The sequence below is a fragment of the Aythya ferina genome (genome assembly GCF_964211825.1).
Source record: "Aythya ferina genome assembly, chromosome: 5".
NCBI classification, from domain to species: Eukaryota; Metazoa; Chordata; class Aves; order Anseriformes; family Anatidae; genus Aythya; species Aythya ferina.
In genome coordinates, this window is record NC_140301.1 from 39,701,666 (window position 1) to 39,720,717 (window position 19,052).

General features: G+C 62.9%; 2 protein-coding genes and 1 long non-coding RNA gene across 6 annotated transcripts; 2 read left to right on the forward strand and 1 right to left on the reverse strand.

Moving 5' to 3' along the window:
* Positions 1 to 905: 905 nt before the first annotated feature.
* Positions 906 to 3,489, reverse strand: LOC311436972. Its single transcript, XR_014693187.1, has 2 exons — positions 2,885 to 3,489; positions 906 to 2,316 (listed from the first exon to the last, which is right to left on the reverse strand). It is a non-coding gene; the product is annotated as an uncharacterized lncRNA (long non-coding RNA).
* A 2,392-nt stretch (positions 3,490 to 5,881) lies between these two features.
* On the forward strand, positions 5,882 to 10,541 carry PGF (placental growth factor). 4 transcript variants are annotated; one of them, XM_084520271.1, is made up of 7 exons: positions 5,882 to 6,171; positions 6,289 to 6,328; positions 6,791 to 6,987; positions 8,152 to 8,218; positions 9,170 to 9,199; positions 9,289 to 9,351; positions 9,988 to 10,541. In XM_084520271.1, exons 1-7 carry the CDS (start codon positions 6,115 to 6,117, stop codon positions 10,050 to 10,052), a joined length of 519 nt encoding a protein of 172 aa, XP_084376397.1. In that variant the 5' UTR covers positions 5,882 to 6,114; the 3' UTR covers positions 10,053 to 10,541. The 4 variants fall into 4 exon arrangements, with proteins under 4 accessions (XP_084376397.1, XP_084376398.1, XP_084376400.1 ...); XM_084520272.1 differs by having other exon boundaries at positions 9,289 to 9,308; XM_084520274.1 differs by having other exon boundaries at positions 5,887 to 6,171; positions 8,152 to 8,228; positions 9,289 to 9,308.
* Positions 10,542 to 12,360: 1,819 nt separating this feature from the next.
* Positions 12,361 to 18,133, forward strand: RPS6KL1 (ribosomal protein S6 kinase like 1; the record flags this gene model as incomplete). The annotated part of the gene is made up of 10 exons (XM_084522145.1): positions 12,361 to 12,610; positions 12,699 to 12,823; positions 13,133 to 13,225; positions 13,767 to 13,814; positions 14,771 to 14,903; positions 15,615 to 16,214; positions 16,813 to 16,902; positions 17,043 to 17,125; positions 17,366 to 17,461; positions 17,558 to 18,133. 10 exons carry the CDS (start codon positions 12,361 to 12,363, stop codon positions 17,660 to 17,662), a joined length of 1,623 nt encoding a protein of 540 aa, XP_084378271.1. The 3' UTR covers positions 17,663 to 18,133.
* Between the last annotated feature and the right edge of the window lie 919 nt (positions 18,134 to 19,052).

The following is a 19,052-nucleotide window of genomic DNA, read 5'->3' on the forward strand; positions in this document are numbered from 1 at the left end:
TGTGGGCAAAGGAGCTGAGGAGGGGATGAGCTGGCCGGCAGAGCGAGGCTGCCGTGCACGTTTCCTTTGCCTGCGGAGGAGCTGCAGCATGGCTCATCTCACGCCCAGCACGGCGTGCTGCTCCTCACTCAGGGATGGCAACTGGGGACACTGCTTTCCCTCTGCCCAATGAATTCTACATTTCAGTTAGCTTTCCCTGGGGGCTGAACGCAGTCCCCTGAGTGCTGGTCTGAGGGAGGAAAAGGCAGCAGCACAGAGGCTGGGTAGAGACTGGGAGTGCTGGAACATCGTGTGCTAGGAGGCTGTTTGGATTAGAAACCCTGCGGATCAAGTGGGCTGGATGAAATGCCAGGGAGGGGAATCAGAGTTTGCTGAACTCTAGTAATTGGACTCGTCTGTAACACCCGGATAGGAAAGTGAGCTGCTCACGCTCGGCACAGATGAAGGGAAGGAGCCAGCAGAGACCAGCCCAGTAGGAATAACAAGGCAGCCTGGATAGGTGACAAGGGGGAAAGGAGCTGAGGGCGATCGCTGGGTGCCAAAGGCACTTTCTGAGCACGACTGGTGAAGGAGCAGTTAAGAACTGGTGTGGTGCAAGGTCTGGGGGGAACATGACCCACAGCCTAAGGAGAGGGGTGCCCCAAAGCTGTCTCTGGTATAACGTGGTGCACTGTGGAAGGTCCGTGTTCAAAAACTTTGGATAAAAACGGAGGGGACAGCTCCAGCCAGGAGCTATGACAGCCTCAGTGACAGATGTGGCTGTGTGGCTGTGGAGGCAGAGCTGTGAGGAAGCAGGAACAAATCTGCTGACGGGCTGAAGGAGCCCAAAGCAGTGTTTTCTGCGTGTTGCTGGGAAGAAAATATGTCACGTAGTAAGTGAGGGGACTGGAAATGAGAGGCTGAACCAAGCGCTGAACTCATGTTGAAAACTTGAGCTTTCAGGAAAAGAAGACAAAAACCCCAAACAAACAGCTGATGATCAAAAACAGGTATGTGAATAGCTGGAAAACTCAGCTCTGTGCATCTGGAGGAGCACGCAAATGTTGCCTGAGTCATCGGCAGTTTTAGCATGCTTGAAATTCACGTCTGACTCTGCAGGTACTGGGGAGATGTTCTGCTGGTCTTTGCAGTCCTGGTAACCATCCCCTAAACTGGCCCTCCTTAGGAAAGAGTGATTTCTCTATCTGGGTGGACAAGGAGGGACAGACGGGGCTTGCTGGGGGTGCTTTAGCCAGGCTCGTGCAGCCCTTCAGTGGGTGCCTGATGGGAGAAACAGGACCAGCTCGGTGCCTCGGCTTGGGTGCAGGTCCCTGCCCAGCAGCTTGCACCTACGTGTGCCGACCTCTGCCTGGCAAGCAGCTGACGGCTCACCCTCGCATCAGCGCAGCGCCCGCGGGCAGGCCCTGGCAGTGCTGACACACTCCGTGATCCCTAAAGGAAACAAGTAGGCGGTCCTGAATCCGGCCCCGGGATCATCTCTTCTGCCAGCAAGTTTGCCATTTGCCCCTCTCTTCTTTAGCGCCTTAAAATAGAGACCGAGGCTGGGAAGCCGGAGGGTTTTGCTGGAGTTTGTTGTGGAAGCAGCCCACGCTTGTGTCCCCAGTGGGTTGCGCAGGCTGGGCTGACCCCTGGGGACAGGCAGGAGAGGCGCGGGAAGCTGGCATCGACGTGCCTGCACTGCACATGGAGCCTCGCTCCTCTTCGTTAGCCTGCCGCCGTTCCCCTGGTCCCCTCTCGGGATGCAGACAGCTGGAGGCAGCGAGTTCAAAGGCCGGGCTGCTCAGGAAGAGGCGCGGGAAGTGCGGGAAGTCACTGGCTGTCATGTAGGAAAACAAGCCCGAGCGAGGGACGAGGGAGCATGGGGCAGGGACGGGCAGGAGATGCTGGCCCCGGCATCGCAACCGGTGTGCCGGCCCTGTCCCTGCTCAGAGGGCACGCAGCAGGCTGGCTCAGCCGGGGAGGAGGCGATACGGGGGGCTCGCCGAGGTGCATCCCTCCAGGATGGGCTCAGGGTAGCCCCCGAGCAAACCTGGCATCGCCGCCGCCTCTCCAGGAAGCCGGGCCCTTTGGGGGAGACAAAGCAGGGCCGGCCGCTTTGTGGTCACCACGGGGTCCGTGACACCAGCTCTCTGGGCTGCTTCCTGGTCACCGGCCAGCTCCGCGCAGTTCCTCCGCTCACGCGCTCCCCGCGCTGCAGCTGGCCGCGGGCTTTGCTTTGCTCATTGTCTGCGGGTGATGCGAGCTATTCAGCGGCTGCCAGCTTGCAGGCAGAGAGGGAGATGAGCCACTCCTCCGCCCACGCCATGGGAAAGGCTCCTGGACGAAGCCCTGCCGATGCACACGTTCGCTCCTGCCGGGGTGAGCCCGCTGCGGAGCCCGCACGCAGCGTCCCCGGCGGGGAGCACAGCCTGGGAGCAGCCCGGGCTCCCCTTCTCCTCGTGTGTTTGCCTCCTGGAGCCAGACGGAGGCTTGCCGTCACTATTCTTTTGCTTTGTGTCAATATTATGACAGCTAAAAGCAGGAGAGCTGCATCCACACGATAAGCGGCCAGCAGCTCTGGGCTGGGCGTGGATCGCATTCGTTTGGCAGGGGAGAAAAGTGCCTGGGAGCCCCTGCGGGGAGGCGACGGGCAGCAGCAAAGCATGGAGGCTGCCCCATGCACCTCTCCTCCCCGTTAAACCTTGGTTCCCTGGTGGAAAAGCCACCTCCAGCTCTCACGCCAGCCCCACTTTCCTGGGGACGGGGCTGCGTGGGGCAGCTCAGGAGCGTCTCCGCTTCCCGCTCCGGACTCTCAGCACCTCCTGCACCAGGGGCTGTTGTTTTGGCAGGGTGACTGCACGCCCCGCGGAGGCTTGCTCCGGGCAGGTGCTGATGCAGTGCTTACCTGTAGGCACCCACGTATGCTCGGCGCTGCGGTTCGGCTCCCTGCTGCCTCACCCTGCTCCTGCAAACACCCGCGTCCCGGCGAGTCCCTGCCGGCCAGCGGGCAGTATGTGCTCTCCGTGACTTCCCCGCCGGCTTCCCTGGTGCTGCTGCGTCACGGCCAGGCTGGGAGACGGCCAGCCAGCCCTAACCCTCTCTGCCGCCGGCATCGCTTTGCCCACAGCTTCACCTCCGTGGGAGCAGGGCTCAGCCTCAGCACTGAACAGGGCCTGTGCGGAGAGATGAGAACCAGCGCCTGAGTAGCTCAGGGCCCTGGGAGAGAGAGATGCTCTTTGGTGACACGGCCACTGGCCCCCTGAGATCTCCAGGGGGATTTTGGCTGTGTGTGGGAGCAGCTGGCCCTCCTGTGGGTCTCCTGCCTCCCGTGCTCTTGGTGTCCCCACCGAGAGCTGTGCCCTGAGCGGGCTGGCCCCAGTGCCCATGAGCACAGGCAGTGTGGCATGGGGGGGCTCGCCTGCCTGCATGGAACCGAGCCATCAGGTGTCTGCGGTTCTGACCGGCCCTACGGAGAGGCCACAGGTCCCCGGGGAGGCCGAATCCACCCCAAGGAACCAAAATAAACAGCAGAGTTCCTGCCACGTGCAGCCCGGGGCTGACTAAGGGCAGCCGCTTCCGCCTGCCTCGGGCAGCAACAACAGGCGCCGCCAGCCACAATGTTCGGGGTGCGCAGCACGGCCCATTTCCCCCTATTGTCAGCCTCCTCCTCGGCAAACACATCCCCCTGCGCACCTGGGCTGGGAGGAGCGACCGCAGCACGGCGCAGCCTGCGGCCAGGAGTGGGCTGCCCGTCCCGCTCCTCGATGGTGCCCGGCACCACGGCCACTCCGGGGAGTCCTACGGGGCCCACGGGTCTAGCCTGTTGTCTGCGGGGTGTTTCCTTCCAGGGGTTGCTGTCCTGCTCGTCCACAGGGACACTTGACAGCCTAGAAGCCTGGCACATCGCATCTCTGTGACATTTGGCCGTGGGGGTCCTGCCACATCTCCGTGACGTTTGGCCGTGGGGGTCCTGTCGCAATCTGGGGCTCAGTGCCCGAGGGGCTGGCTCCGCTGGGCACCAGACGACACGGGGTGTGGTGTGGCCCCGGGTGGGAGCCTCCAGCCCTGGTCAAACTGGCTCTGGTGTCAGAAATAGCAGCAGCACAAAAATAATGACCTGAGGTTTTCTGGGTGTTTTCGAAGGGCTCGTGGAGTGACGCAGGAGGGCCCGGAGACAGCCGGCTTGAGGAGGAAGTGGGGATGTTTTTTTGGGGCTGTTTTCACCTGAGACGCTGCAGGTGGGATTTTGTAGGGGGGAAGACTCCTGTGAGGGGATGTGGATCCTAACATGGGGCTGCTTTTGGGAAGGAGGACGGCTCAGCAGGACAAGGCTTCACAGGGGAGAGCGGCTGCCCATGGTGGGCCGTTCGGTGAGGTGGGCATGGTGGGCATCCCAGCGGGGCTGCACAGTGGCTGTCCCCTACTGAACCACCAGAAATCCCCACAGCAATGAAGCAGAAATCCCTGCCCAGCCCTGCGAGCAGAGCGGGGAGGTGGCACGGGCACACAGTTGAGCTGAGGCTCCCGGCCTGCGGTAGCCACATCTGTCCCATCAGGAAATGTCTCCGCGTGCCTTCTGCCCCCAGCCAGTCCCCCGAGCCCCGTCCGCCTCCGTTCCCAAAGTGTGTGGCTCCGGGCCCTCGTGGGAGGCAGCGTGAGAGACACCAGGGCACATTTATAGCAGCAGCAGCAGCCCTGTCCTGCAGCGTGGAGCACAGCCCCGGCAGCTGGATGTTTCTCCCATCCACGGGGGGACATTGCCGGTCACAGGTTACCCGCGTCCAAATATTATTTCTCTGCTCCCGTCTCTGCTGCGTGCTGCCTAGGAAGGGGATGCTCATCCCAGGAATGTAAACTCTGCCCAAGGCCTCTGAGGAAATAGCTTCAGACCAGGAACAGGATTGCACTCGGCAATTAAGGGCTGGTCTCCCCAGCCACACGGCTCCTGGGGGAGAGCCCTTTGCTCCGGCACCAGAGGCTGGCCTTGTGTCTGAGAGGTGGCCCCAGGGGACCTTCCTGCAAGGACAGGCGGGAGGCCCTGCGTGGTCACGGTCTCTGCAATAACAGCGCTCTGTCCTTCCAGCGAGCTGGCAGCAGCAACCGCTCGGGGCAGGAGGAAACGCTCCCTTCACCCCCAACCCCAAAACTGCCCCTGGGGAGGAGGAGGGGGTGCCCTTGGCCGGGAGGGTCTGTGGGGCAGCAGAGGGGGAGCAGAGGCGGCAGGGGACATCACAGCAGGGCCGTTACCAGCGTGTGGAGGCTCCAGACAGAGCCTGACGCCAGCTGATGCCTGAGCCACCGCCACCTGTGTGGCCCCATGGGGCTGGGGACGGGCCACCAGCGCGTCCCTCATCCCGGGGACCGACTGTGTGGCGCTGGGGACAAGCCACTGCTGTCCTTGCACCGCAGGGCCAGACCCCACAAGGAGGTGGGCAGGGAAGCCCTGCGGCAGCCTCCCTGTGAGGCCGGAGACGTGAAGCCTGGCAGGGACGCAGAGCCCGTTATTACCCCGGGACCTGCAGCCCACGGGGGATCGTGTTGCTCGCTGGCACCCTTTCCCTTCCCTTCCCTTCCCACCTCCCTCAGCCGCAGCTTTCCCGGCCACCGGCACTTAAAAATAGCACGGGAAAGGCCACAGAGCTCCTTGGGGCTTTCCTCCCAGCAGCGGGGTTTGGCCTGGCCGCCCCCAGCCCCGCTGCAGGGAGAGGCTCCGGAGCCGGGCTGCGGATCCCAAAGGAGTCTGCGGGCAGGACCGGGGGGCTGAGGGGCTGCAAACCCATGGGGGCAGGGAGAACCGGGCCAGAGCGGGGGGATAAAGGGCTGGAAGCCGCGCCGGGAGAGGCGGGGGGGCTGCAGGCGGGGCTGCTGGCTGGCCCCCGGTGGCACCGGCCGTCCCCGCAGCCGTCGGGGCCGGGCACCTGCTCCCGCCCCGGGGGCGGAGCGGCGGCGGTGAAATAGGGGCGGCGGAGCGGGGCGCGCTCCCATGGCCCGGCGGCGGTGGCGGTGGCGGAGCGGTGCCGGTGCCGGTGCCGGTGCCGGTGGCCGTGCCCCGGTGTCCCGGTGGCTGCGGGGCGACATGCCGGGGGGGGAGCGGCGGTGGCGGCGGCGCTGAAGCCGGCCGGTGGCGGAGCGGCGATGCGGCTGCTCGGAGCCTTCCTGCGGCTGCTGCTGGCCGGGGCGCTGGGGGCCCCGGTGAGGAGCGGGAGGAGGGGAGGGGAGCGGGACAGGGGATGGGGGAGGCGCCGGGGGTCGCGGCGGAGCGGTGCCCCCCGTGCCGCCCCCGCCAGCCCTCGCCTTTCCCCCCTGCAGGCCCCGGAGGCGCGGGGGACAGCCAGCGCGGAGGCGCCCGGTGAGTTGCAAGCGGGTGGCAGCCGGTGCCCGGGGTGGGAGAGGGTTACGGGGGGCGGCTCCGGTGTCCCGGGGTCGTTATCTGCCCGCACGGAGCCCCCGGGGGGGTCTCGGTGGGACCCGGGGGGATCCCGCGATCTCCGCGCCCCGGGGCTGCTTTCCCGTGCGCAGCCGGTCCCGATCCTTACAAGCGGGCAGCGCAGCCTGGCCGCGGGGGGGATGGAGGGGACGGAGCTGGCAGAGCCCCTCGGGGGGTCCTGGTGGCTGTGGGAGCCCCCCCAGCAGCGTGGCGATGGGCACGAGGGGTCCTCTCCATCCCTGTGCCCCACGGTGGGGGATGACCCCATCACAGCTGCTCCTGCGCCACCCCATCCCCTGCAACGGGTGCACCTCAGCGGGGGGCTCGGCCGGGGTCCCCCCCTCCCCGGGGCACCTCCTTAGAGCCCCCCTTGGTGCCTTGCAGTGGTGACCTTTAAGGAGATCTGGAATCGCAGCTTCTGCCGGCCGCTGGAGCAGCTGGTGGACGTCATCGCCGAGTTCCCCGACGAGGTGGAGTACATCTTCAGACCCTCCTGCGTCGCCCTGCAGCGCTGCGGGGGCTGCTGCGGGGATGAGGGGCTCCGCTGTGTCCCCGTGGAGACCAGCACGGTCACCATGCAGGTAAGCGCTGCCTCTGGGGCAGGGTGAGACCTCTGGTGGTACCAGCCTCCATCCCTGCTTCCCTGCCCTCTCCTCGGTGCTCAGTCCGACTCTCTGGCTGCTGTCACCTTTCCAGACTGTCCCTGTGGGGCTGGGGTGGCCCTGTTGCTTGTGATTCTGCCCGCTTTGGGGACAAAGCCACAAAAATCACAGGGGAAAGGGAAAACTGGCAGTGTGATTGCCCTCGTGTGCCAGGAGATGGATGTGGTGGTGCTGGCAGCAAGTGTGCGATGGGGAGAGGGTGAGCACGAGGGGCTGTGTGTGCTGTGCTTCCAGCCCCGTTATGGGAACTGTACGAAGTGGGGAGGGGATCTTTAGGCTGTGAGCAAACTCTCGGCTCTTCCCAGTGTGCTGCACAGCCCCTGCCCTCGCCCTGCTGGCACCAACCTGCTGCTGCTGTGCAGGGGTGAGGGACTGGAGAGAGCCTGCAAGAAATCACCAGCAAGTTTGATCCTGCAGGGACTGAAAGCGTGTTGGAAAGGGAGGGTAGGAGTTCCCAAAGAAAAAAAAATCCTGACTTATGTGGAGCGAAAGTCTCTGAAGTGATGAAGAAGGCGATGTTCTGAGCTCCTGCTGGGCTCCCCTCCACACGTGGTGTGGTGATGCCAGGCACTTCTGCGGGGTCAGCGTGGATCACAGCACGGATGAACACTCACAGTGAAGCCCCTGGATGTCCAACCTGGCCTCCGGGCTGGGCTCTGGACTGACACGTGGCAGGGCAAATCCTGCGCCCCTGGGCTGGGGAGGCACCGCGGTACCGGCTCCAGGCTGGGTGCGGTGGGAGAGGCGGCAGGAGGAGGCAGCAGCAGTGGGAATGGTCTGGAAACCAGGGCTGGGGGGTGTTCCCTTCAGGGAAGGAGGATGTACAAAGCGGACAAACATGTGAAAGGGCTCCACAGAAGCAGAGACCAAAAAATCTGCTCTGAGGCTGGGAAATCCCAGGGCTAGGGGATTTAGATTACAGACCCAGGATGCAGGGCGGTGGGAGCAGAGCCTCCAGAGCTGCAGTGCCTGTGGAGGTGGGGTCTGCGGTGCCGAGGACCGGGTCTGACACGTGTCTGGCCGAGGGGCTGGGGTGGACGCCATCCTGCGCTGTCCAGGAGGTAACCTTTGTTCCTCTTTCAGCTCCTGAAGATAAAGCCCAACGGGGAGGCACCCTACGTGGAGATGTCGTTCACCGAGCACAAGAAGTGTGAGTGCAGGTAGGGCTCGTTCTGTGCCGCTGCGAGCCTGCTGCCCCTCTGCGGGGACGGCGATGTGCTGGGGGCACCTTGGCCGTGTTGGGAGCCCTCCCTCAGCTCGGTTGTGCCGGGTGCTTGCAGGGCGGGCTGCCCCACCTGGGCACGGGGATTTGGGGGTGTGCATTTTTGGAGGATTGTGAAAGCTGGGGAATGGGAGTCCTGCTGGGCAGCTGTCAGACGGGAGGCTTGCCTGGAAGAGCGTGAGGATCCCTGTGCTGGTATTCCCCTGCTGTGCAGGCGGCCGTGCTGGAGCAGACCCAGGGGCCGTCCGGCTCCGCGCTGCCTCTGGAGCCGTCCGTCAGTGGGTGCGTAAGGAGGAGCGGGAAGGAGCACGTGTGCTGCTTCCCCCTGCTTCCAGCTGTTTTCCGTGCAGGGAACTTCCTGAGCCTGTTGTGGGTTTCCTACACGGGGTAGCTCCCGGGGGAACTTCCTCAAATGCTTGTGCAGCCCGCCTTTGGATTCGTGTAGGCTTCTTGCATCTGCAGCACCTTTTGTCTTCTCGTTAAGCAGCCTTCAGCACTTCTGTGGCTCCCCCTTATTGAGCTTAGCGGAAGTGGGGTGGATGTCCTGGCCTTGGCTCCTGTGGGGGATGCCTGAGCCAAGTATGTTGTGGCTGGTGTCAGACAGCCACTGCTGAGACTGAAGCAAATCCCGTGTGTTACTTGGGGCCCTGCGTCGTCTTTGACCAGCTGAGTGATGAAAGCTGTCGCTGAGAGCAGCCTAAAAACCGAGCCCGTGCTTCCTGCCCTCATGGGCAAAATGGCACAGCCCCGAGGGGAGCCACCAAAGTCTGGGTGGGAGAAGTCACTGGGTCTGCTTTAAGCACGAGTTAAACCTGGGGTGCTGCACGCAGCAGCTCGGCAGGTGGTACTGACCACGTAACACCTCTGCTCTCCCCGCAGGCCGCGGCAGGACCTGGCGAGGCCGGGGAGGTAAGTGGCACTGGGGGTGACGCTGCCGCCCGGGGCTGTGGCCTCACTGCCCACGCGTCAGTCTCTCTTGTGCTGCTTTCCTTTTGAAGGAGGAGACCCAAGGGCCGAGGTAAGAGAAGAGGAGAGAAGAAGAGACGTAAAGACTGTGAGCTGTAAGTGAGCAGGGGCAGGCGTGGGTGCTGCCTTCTGAGTTCTGTTTGCAGGGAACAGCAGGATTTTAGGTCTTTACCTGGCGCTGTGAGTAGCGATGGGTTGAGGGAAGAGCAGGACGGAGGGGACAGCAGGTGGCTGGGGGAATCCTCCACTCACCGGGGGCTTGGTAGATGCTCGGTGGCCTTGAGGCTGAGATGCTCAAAGCCGAGCAGGACGGAGGGCATGGCTTGACTGTGCGTGGCTCTATTGCCGTCACAGACTGCGCTGTCAAAAAACAACCCGTGAATTTCCTGTTCCAGCCCCCTTTTGCTGCCAGCCGTGTCCTTACTGCAGTCCTTGGCTGGCTGCTGTTTGGGTTACTCCCAGCCTTCCCCACCTTGTGTTCTGCTGACTCTCACAAACAGCCTGCTGAGGCCGTGCAGGCCAGGCACGTGCAGGGGACGCAGCCTGGGGCCGGCCCTTCCCTGTGTTGTCCAAAGCTCGCTGCCCAGTGCACCTACAACCCCACAGCCCCCTCCTCCCCACGAAGCCCTGCTTCTTGCGATCCCATCCTGTGGGTTGGTGGGGAGAGAGAGACCTGGGGGGCAGCGGGAGGTGACCCTGGTGGTGCTGACCCAGGTGTGCTCCCCTTGCAGATGTGGCATGCCGCGCAGGTAGCCTCCGCTCTGCCCCCGGCCTCGCTCCTGCCTCCGGGGCCTGATCCAGTCCCATTCCTGCCCGGCGCGGGGGACGTGCGGAGCTGAGTGACGGTGGCTGGGGAGCAGATCCGCAGCGGGAAGGAGCCGACGGGACTCTTGCTTGGCCCTGGAGCCGAGGACTCCCTCGCCCTGTCTGCACCGGTTGCAGCAGGACTAAAGGACCCTTGAAGGAGGATGAGGAGCTGGAGCTGCACCTTGGTGCTTGGAGGGCCACGAGGAACGGAGCTGGTGGATGTGCTGCTGGGGGTGGCATGGGGTGGGGGCTGCAGCCACGGAACTGCTCTGTCCTGCCAGGCAGGGGGAGGAGGGACAGCCGGGACAGGCAGGGCTGCATCGCTCCCAGCTTGGCACGGAGCAGCCCAGGAGGTGCAGGGTGGGTGGGGAGCTGGCACGGGGAGGGAGCTGGGGTGCTGTGGGCCTTCCTGTGCTGGTATCCTCATCGTGGCCTCCCCTTTCTCAATAAAAGCTGGGGGCAGACCCAGGAGCTGGCAGGGTGTGTGCTCCTCTCCTTTCCAGCAGCTGCAGGGTGTTTTGCTGCTGGTGACCTGGGGTCCTGGGACCCGCTCTGGGGAGGGAGCTGCCCCTCTTTGAGGTGCTGTGTGTGGCTGGAACCTCTCCCTGCTCCCCATCCCCTTCCTGCTCCGGCCCCAGCCTCTCTGCCCTGCTGAGGGCTGGTCCCAGCTCTGTCCTGTGGCCACCCCTTCCCCTGGTGGGGCTGCTGCGAGGCAGGCAGGCTGCCCATTTTCCCCACTCCTGCTGTGGGAGGGCCGGATCTGGCTGCCAAATGCACCCCCGTGCTTCTCCACCCCCTTCGTGCATGGACCCGAAAGCCAAGCTGGGGCACCAGCACCCCCCTGGGACACCCACGGCACTGGTGCCCCCAGAGCCAGTCCTGCACCCAGCACCACCTCCTCGGGTGTGGGGCTGGCTCCTGAGCTCAGCCCGCCTTCCTGCAGGTCCTAGCCAAACACAGCCAAGGTTTATTTTGCCAGGCTTGAAGCAGAAGCCTGGGTGGGAAGATGTGCAAAGGCTTAGCTCTTGCCATGGGCCAAGACTTAATGCGGTTTGTCCCACCTGGGTTAACCTGCTATAGCATGTGGGGGGGTTCCAGGCAGCTCCCCCTGGGTCTGGCACGGTCTGACACTTTGCAGGGAGCTGGGGCCCTGCTCTGGGCAGGTTCGCCTCCTTTCAGCCTGTCTGGCTGTGCTTGTAGGATAACAAGAGCCATGAGCAGCACGTGAGGGGTGGCTGTGACGGTTTCTGCACTTGTAACAGTAAAAGTTTCACCACGGTAGCATTACACCTATAAAAAGAAAACTACATAAAAATGAGGGTGTTAATCAATTAACCTGTTAAGCGTGGTTATGAGGGTTAAAACCAGAACGGCTCTATTACCTGTGACTTGGAGTGCGTTGCATCCTCACGCAATGCCGCTGTGTTTCCCCAAACCTGCTGTGTTTGGGGTAGCCTCGGTGCAGCCCTGCTGCCACAACCTGCTGCGCCGCACGGGCAGGCAAGGAGACGGAGGGCAAAATCACCCAGCACTGGGTCCCACAGTTCCTTTTCTCCCCGGGATTTTACTGCTGGTCTCGTGATCGGGAGCCCAGCTGGAGGTCAGGCTGGCAAGGCCTGGGGCTGGTGATGCCCCGGGGAGCAGCAGGACCCCGGCCGCCCCGCTGGGTTATCGGTGTCCTGAGCCTCGCTGCCTCTCCTGGCGCTGCGGGGCAAAGGTTTGTTTAACGAGGCTTTAGGAGAAGGGCTGGGGCGGGAGGGCTTAGAAAGGGTAGGAGGGAAGGCAAAACATCAGCTGGGCTCCGGGCTGCAATTACGGTGTGCTTTGGGGGTGCACCTGGTACGGTGCTGGGGAGCCCAGGGGGCTGGTGTTATAGGTTTCAGTGATAGCTTCACGAGGATGCAAGGGAACCGTGCAACCTTCCTGCTTGCTGTTAGCAGCTTCTGGGGGGTCTGAGCCATTTTCAGCCCCCGGGGACCACTGGGGACCGCGGCGAGCCCCGCTGCGGACCAGGCTCATCCCCGGCAGGCGCACACCCGGGGCTCTGCAGCCGCAGGGATGCCCCGGGTCGTACCCGGGGGGGGGGGGGGCGCCGCCGATTCCCCCCGGCCAGGTGCGAAGCCGGGGCGAGCGCGTCCCCGCGGCCCCTCCCTGCGCGTGCCCGCGGCCGGGCGCGTCCCCGCGGCCGGGGATGAGCTCACCCGCGGCCAATCGGCGCCGCGCCGGGGCGGGCTCCCGGGCGCGCTCCCCGCCGGGCGCCGGGGCTCGGTACCGCTACCGGGGAGGGGGGGGGGGCGATGGGCGATCGGCGGCCCCGCGCCCCCCGAGGCCATGCGGAGACCGTGCCGGGGGGCGGGCGGGGGCAGTGCCCACGGGGGGAAAGCCCACGGGGGGACTGCCCACGGGGGCACTGCCCGCGGGGGGATTACCTGCTGGAGGCGGCGCGGCAGCTGCGGCTGGCGCTGGAGCGCGACGTGAGCGAGGATTACGAGGAGGCCTTCGCCCACTACCAGAACGGCGTGGACGTGCTGCTGCGCGGCGTGCAGGGTGCGGGGGAAACGGGCAAGGGGGTGTCCGGGGGGTGTCGGGGCGCAGGGGGGGCGGCGGAGGTCCCCTGACGCCCAGCCGCCCGCAGCCGACCCCAACAAGGAGCGGGGCGAGGCGGTGAAGAGGAAGATCGCGCAGTACCTGCGGCGCGCCGAGGAGATCTTCACCTGCCACCTCCAGCGCGGCCTGGGCGACGGCAGCCCCGCGGGCACGGTGAGCGGCCAGGGTGGTGCGATGGGGTCGGGGGCTGAGAAGGGGGTTGGGGAGCCCGGGGAGGTGGTGGAGGCACCGTGACGGGGATGTCCGCGGGAAGATTGGATGTGGTGCTTGGGGACGTGGTTAGTGGGTGCTATTGGTGGTAGGGGTGGTTGGAGCAGGAGATCCCGGAGGTCTTTTCACAGAATCACCTAGGTTGGGAGAGACCTCCGAGATGACCTGGTCCAGCCTCTGACCTAACAAACCGACCTTTCCAACCCTCGTGGTTCTGTGATCCCCTGGCCCTCTGCTCGCGCTGTCTCGCAGGGTTACAGCAGCCTTCGCTTACGGCCCATCAGGACGCTGAGCGCGGCGGTGGAAAACCTCAGGCGGTGTAAGGTGGTGGGAGTGATCGATAAGGTGAGGGCTCGACCTGCAGCTGGAGGGCTGAGGCTGGGGACGGACCAAGGGAAGCATGACAAGGAGGGTCCTGGCAGCTGGGACGGGGGTGACAGCTCACCAAAGAGCATGAGGGTCTCCATCCACACCGTTCCCACCAAGGAAAATTCACAGTGGGGAAGCCAGAAACTTTGTTAGCTGGGAAGTCTGTTAATTTCCCCTTTGCTCTTGCTTATGAAAACTCCCGGGATACTATGAGGAAGCTGCTGCATCCAGGTCTTTCCTGTGTATGGGATCACGCTTGATGGCTGGGTACTGTGGTGGTGGATTCCTGCAGCTAACCCAGACTTCAGCAGCAGACCAGCTACCTGAATGAAAAAGCTAGTTAGTCATTTGTGATCTCAGAGTGAGGATGCCATGCCTTCTGTCTCCATACATGCACTGGCACGTTGCTCCCCTCTGCTGTTCTCCTCGCGTGGTGGTTTGTCAGGGCTGGGGTTATTCCTGCAGGCTGCGTGTCAGGGTCACCGCGTCTGAACAGCTCTGTGTACGCTGCTCGCAGGTGCAGATAGTCCAGGATCCAGCCACCGGAGGGACCTTTATCCTGAAGGTGGGTGTTTATGGTTTCACAGCTCATCAGCTTCCTCGTCATTAGGAGGAAATTCTTCACTGTGAGGGCGGTGAGGCCCTGGCACAGGCTGCCCAGAGGAGCTGTGGATGCCCCATCCCTGGAGGAGTTCGAGGCCAGGCTGGATGGGGCCTTGGCCAACCTGATCCAGTGGGTGGCATCCCTGCCCATGGCAGGGGGTTGGAGTTAGATGATCTTCATAGTCCCTTCCAACCCCAGCCATTCTGTGATTCTGTGATCTGCCTCCATCACCTGTGCATGACCATGGGGCAGGAGGTGTCTTGCAGCCAATAGGGCCAAGTGGTGAATATTCCTTAGCTCCTCTTCTATGCAGCTCAGCAAAAAGAAGATTTATGAGTAACAAACTTCCTCTAGGACCTCTGTGATCTGCTATTTTTGTCCACTCACCTCCCTCAGCCACCAGAAGGGAAGAGGTTCTCCTTGTTCATTCGTGTGTTTCTCCGCTGGGCCCCAGCCTTGTAATGGGGTGACCCAAGCCCAACACCCATGTCCATCTGAGTCCAAAACTGGTGGCGGTGTGTCCAGTACAGGTCGCAGGGTGTTTTCCAGTGCCCTTACAAGTAGCTGGATAAGATAAGACTTGTTTAGCCGCTGGCAAGGAGGCTGTGGCGTGACGGAGAAGCGCCATTTCCAGGGGGAGTGTAGAGGTGGTGTGGTGGAGTCCCACTGGAAGCAAGTCCCGGGAGGCAGTGTCCCCATGTCCCGTGCTGCACTGCAGGAGCTTTGCAGAGCCCTGTGCTGTCACAGCTGGGTGTTGGGGACAGACGGACAGATGGACAGACAGACATACCACCACGAGCTGCAGGTTTCCACAGCGTGGGGCCCACAGCTCTTCTGCCTGTCCTCCTGCCCTGCCCGGTCCCATGAAACCCCAGCCCCTTCGGTGCTGTAACACCCCTCTACCTGTACCTCCTCAGAGCCTCCCCAAATCCCACGTTGAGACTCGTGAGCGGCAGACCATCATCCCTCATGGCGTCCCCTTCATGGTCAAGCTGCTGTGCTACTATGCGAGCGAGGACTCCATCTTCCTGCACCTGGAGCACGTGCAGGGTGAGCGGGGGCAGCACTGCCTCCTGGCCGGGAGCATCCTGCTCTTATCCATTTTACAGTATCAGATTAGTTTTTCCTGGTGGTTTAGGACTTTTTTTTTTTTTCTAGTAACAGCACACATGCTTCTCAGAAGGGTGGCTGGTGCCAGGGCTTGGAGACTTTGTGGGAGTAGCTGCTCAGTTTTATTGGGGATTCGGGAGATTTGATAAGAGCTGGCTGAAGAAGTAACCTAGAAATGGGGCTGTGGAGACCTAGGAGGAGGAGGCTGGGGGGGCAGGGAGTGTAATAGGGAAACTAGCTCTGGGAATCACCGTGTCCCATGGGAGGGAACGGTCATACAGCCATGCCTTGCTGTAGGGAAGTTGGTGTGGTCTGGCAGCTTGAAAAGAAAAACCTCTCTGCTTTATTGGTGTTGTTTGGCTGTGGCAGGAAAATTATGGAAAGGACTGAGTGAGGTGGTTCACTTGGATGTTGTAGAACCAGAGGCTATTGGCAAGACCTTCATAAAACATTATATGGTTATAAAAGAAGAGACGGTAGCGGATTTTGAGATCAGACCGAAGAGAGGAGATGGAGGATCGGGGGATGAGGGGCAGGGAGCAGGTGATGTCCTGAGTGGGTAGGCCATGGCCTGGGCTCAGGAGGACTGTGCCTGCGGGGTGGGGCCTGGTGCACTTTCTGCCCCAACACTTTTTCTTCTCCGTTTCCCAGGGGAGACACTGTGGTCTCACCTGCGTGCCAAGTACCGTGCCCAGCAGGGCCCTCCCCACGGCTCTGGCTCCCTGCATTCCAAAGCCGCCCCGGCCCCGAGGCCCCGCAGCAGAGAGGACGCCGAGGGAAGCGCCCCGGGGAGCAGCCACGGCCCCATGGACCCAGCAGCATCCACCAAAGACCCCGGCCACTGTGCCCACCCCCAGGACTCTGTCACCGCCGGTGATGCTGGGGGCTGTGTGTCAGCCAGAGCAGCCCCCCGGCACCATCCCAGGCCGCTGGGCGGTGAAAAGCTGCCCCCGCTGCCTGCCCCCATACCCAAAACTGGGAGAGGGGAGCCCCTCCTGCCCTCCTCCTTGGGTTGGCGGCAGCTTGAGCCAGCCCTGCAGGAGCCGAGCCTGACCCGCGGCCGGTCTGCGGCCTCCTGGGGACTCCGCAGGGCTCCGGGCTCCTGGGGGCATGGCCGGAGAGCTTGGGCCGTGAAGGAGGAGCAGGTGCGGCTGTGGGCAGCAGAAATCCTCTTGGCCCTAGAGGGGCTTCACCAACAGGGCGTCTTGTGCCGGGACCTCAACCCCAGGAACCTGCTGCTGGACACGGCCGGTAGGTGATGGCCAAGGCGGCAGCCCCCAAGGGCTGGGAGAAGGCTGCTCGCCCCATTTCCAGGGGGCTCCGGCTTTCCTGAGCCTGCTGGGGGAGAGGGTGGGAAGCTGGGGATATTTGGATGTTTCTGAGCCTGGAAGCGTGGTCCCAGCTGGGGTTTCCAAGAGGTTGTTATGAGAGATGTCCCTGCGGAGGGAGCGTAGCTGCAGGAATGTGCTGCTTCTGCTCCCATGTGGGGCTGGCTGCCTGGGAAATCCCAGCACGGGGCAGCTGAGAGCAGCTGAGTTCTGCCTGAGGTTAGTGGGATTGCTGTTTTTCCCCTGCTTGTACTTGTGCCCCCAGGGTCTCCTTGAGCCTGCCCATCCCTTCGAGCCACGGGCACCACTTGCAGCACAAGCTGAAGAGTTCCTGGTCAGCTGGCAAGGGCTGGGGCAAACTGGAGCGATACAAAACACCTAGGAAACAACAGCAGGGAAAAAAAAAAGTGTCCTGGCTGTCCCCGCTGAGGGCGTGTTGCCAGCTGAGAGGCTGGGGCTGGGCTTTGTGCTCCCACCACCCTCACCAGTGTTGTCCTAACCTCCTCGGTGCTGCTCTGCAGGTCACGTCCGTCTCACCTTCTTCGGCCAGTGGACAGAGGTGGCACCACAGTGCTGCAGCCAGGCGCTGGAGGAGCTGTACAGTGCCCCAGGTGAGGCACGTGTCCCCTGCCTTCTGCCCGGTGCCACCAAGCAGGGTGGAGGCCCTTCTGCATGCGGCGAGATGAGCCTGGCATGTACCAGCCATGGGGCTGCCTGCCTCCAGCCCCAATCCCTCTGTCCCTCTCTGCAGAAGTGGGGGGGATCGCTGAGCTGACCGAAGCGGCCGACTGCTGGAGCTTTGGGTCGCTGCTGTACGAGCTGCTGACAGGAGTGGTAAGAGGCAGAGGTGCTGGGACGGGGGGACAGAGGTGACACCATGCTGCAACCATTCCCATCCACACCCCATTGCTCCAGGAGGGCAGCTCCTGGTGCTTGTTACGGGCTTTTAGGTGCCAAGAGCCTGGATTTTACATCCTGCCATGCTGGGACGGGGTTGGGTGGTGATGAAGGCTCCGCAGGGTGTTACTGCCCTGCTCAGTGCCGCTGCTCACCACCACCCTCTGTTACTTGCAGCCGCTGTCCCAAAGCCACCCATCAGGGATTCACCCCCACACCCAGCTGCAGCTGCCAGAGGGGCTCAGCCTGGCGGCCGCATCACTGCTCACCCAGGTGAGGGGCTTGGGAAGGAGCACAGGGCTGGAGGCTGGCCGAAACCCACCCTGGGCAGCTTTCCCAGTGCTCCCCTTCCCTCTGTTTTCCCTGCAGCTCCTGCAGCACAACCCCAAGCGGCGTTTGGGCGCTGGCGGGATGGCCAAGCTCAAATCCCACTCCTTCTTCAGCACCGTCCCGTGGAACAAGCTGGTGGGCTAGGCAGGAGGGGAGCACCTCCCGCCCCCAACCTGTGAACCCACCGGGGGGCTCTGCCCGCGGAGGGGGGAGGTTTTCCTGCCAGGGCTGTGGTGTGTGGGTGTGTAGGGGGCTTTCGAGGCATTCGATGTTCTGTCACCACTCATGTGAGGCCGTGGTCCCCTCCTGTTGGTCCCCACAGTGGGATGGGAGCCCGTGCCCTGCTGTGCCACCCTTCACAACCGTCCCAGGACACACTGACCGCCCTCGCTCTGCTTAGCACCGTGCCTTGGGATCTTCTCCCTGGGGTTTTCTCTCTGCTGCTACCACTCTCGACCTCCCCCGTTATTTTTTTGTGGTTCCCAAGCGCGTTTCCCCTGGGCCCCGCTGGCTGGTGCCCGAGCCTGTGCTCTGTGCCACTCACCGGCTGCATGTGGACGGGCAGCACCTGCTGCAGGGCATATAATAAATATAATAAACTGCTCGTGACTGCTCGCAGACGTGTCCTGTTTCTGAGCTGGGCTGCGTGTGCCAGGTGAGGGAGCCCCCAAAGCTGCCCGAAACCTGCCTGGGAGCCCTGGGTTGGAGCCTGAGCTTTACCAGGAGCTGCTGGTTCCAGGGCCTGATGCCAGCAGGGGCAGCACCCCGCTCCTCACCGCCCTGCCAGCAGCGGGGCTCCTCCAGCAGAGGGAGGCAGAGCCCGGGAGAAGCTCAGCTCCCACAGCGGCTGGGCAGATGAAATAAGCCAGGTTGCTGCGCTGCCGTGGTCTGAGGGCTTGTGACGGTCCCTTTCACTGCATGGGTGGGTCCAAGGCTGCCTTTGTTGCAGCTCCAGTAACTACAGGCACCGCCTTTCCCCAGCCTCCTTTATACAGGTACCGTGGGCACACTGCCTGCTAAAGGCACAGGGGTGCTGGGCACCAGCAGCATTTTTCATCAGAACCTTCTCTTTTAACTCTCTTTGTGCGAAACCAGCTAGACACGCTGCCTTTCCCTTACAGCACACAAGGGTTTTCCCCTTCTCCCCCCTCCTAACCTTCTCCCTCCCTCAGGGACGAGAGAAAGCTGACTCCACACACATTTCTCCCCGGCTGCCAGGAAGCAGCAGGGACCAGTCCTAGAAAATGCTCTCCCTCTCAGCATCACAGCTGTGGGTGCAAGAGTTTTCCCTGAAAAGAGGCTGCCTTCACTCCTGGCTGGAAAGGGCAGCCATTCTCTGAAGTTGATGTCAGAAATGGAAAAACCCTTCCCCAAACCAGGAATGATTTCTTAATGCCCCAGCAGGGACAGCTCCCTGGGAAAGCGCTGTTAGCACCACAGCTGAGACAGCTTCTGCTTTACACCTCCTTGATCTTTTTGCCTCTTTTCTCTCTTTCCAACCCCTTTCTACCCTGTCTCACTTTCATGATTTACA

Excerpts from the sequence above, each read along its gene's own strand:
- PGF (XM_084520271.1), top strand. The coding sequence starts at position 6,115 with ATGCGGCTGCTCGGAGCCTTCCTGCGGCTGCTGCTGGCCGGGGCGCTG. Across the intron at positions 6,172-6,288 it reads CCGGGGCGCTGGGGGCCCCG|GCCCCGGAGGCGCGGGGGAC; the intron begins GTGAGGAGCGGG and ends TCCCCCCTGCAG. Across the intron at positions 9,352-9,987 it reads AGACGTAAAGACTGTGAGCT|ATGTGGCATGCCGCGCAGGT; the intron begins GTAAGTGAGCAG and ends CTCCCCTTGCAG.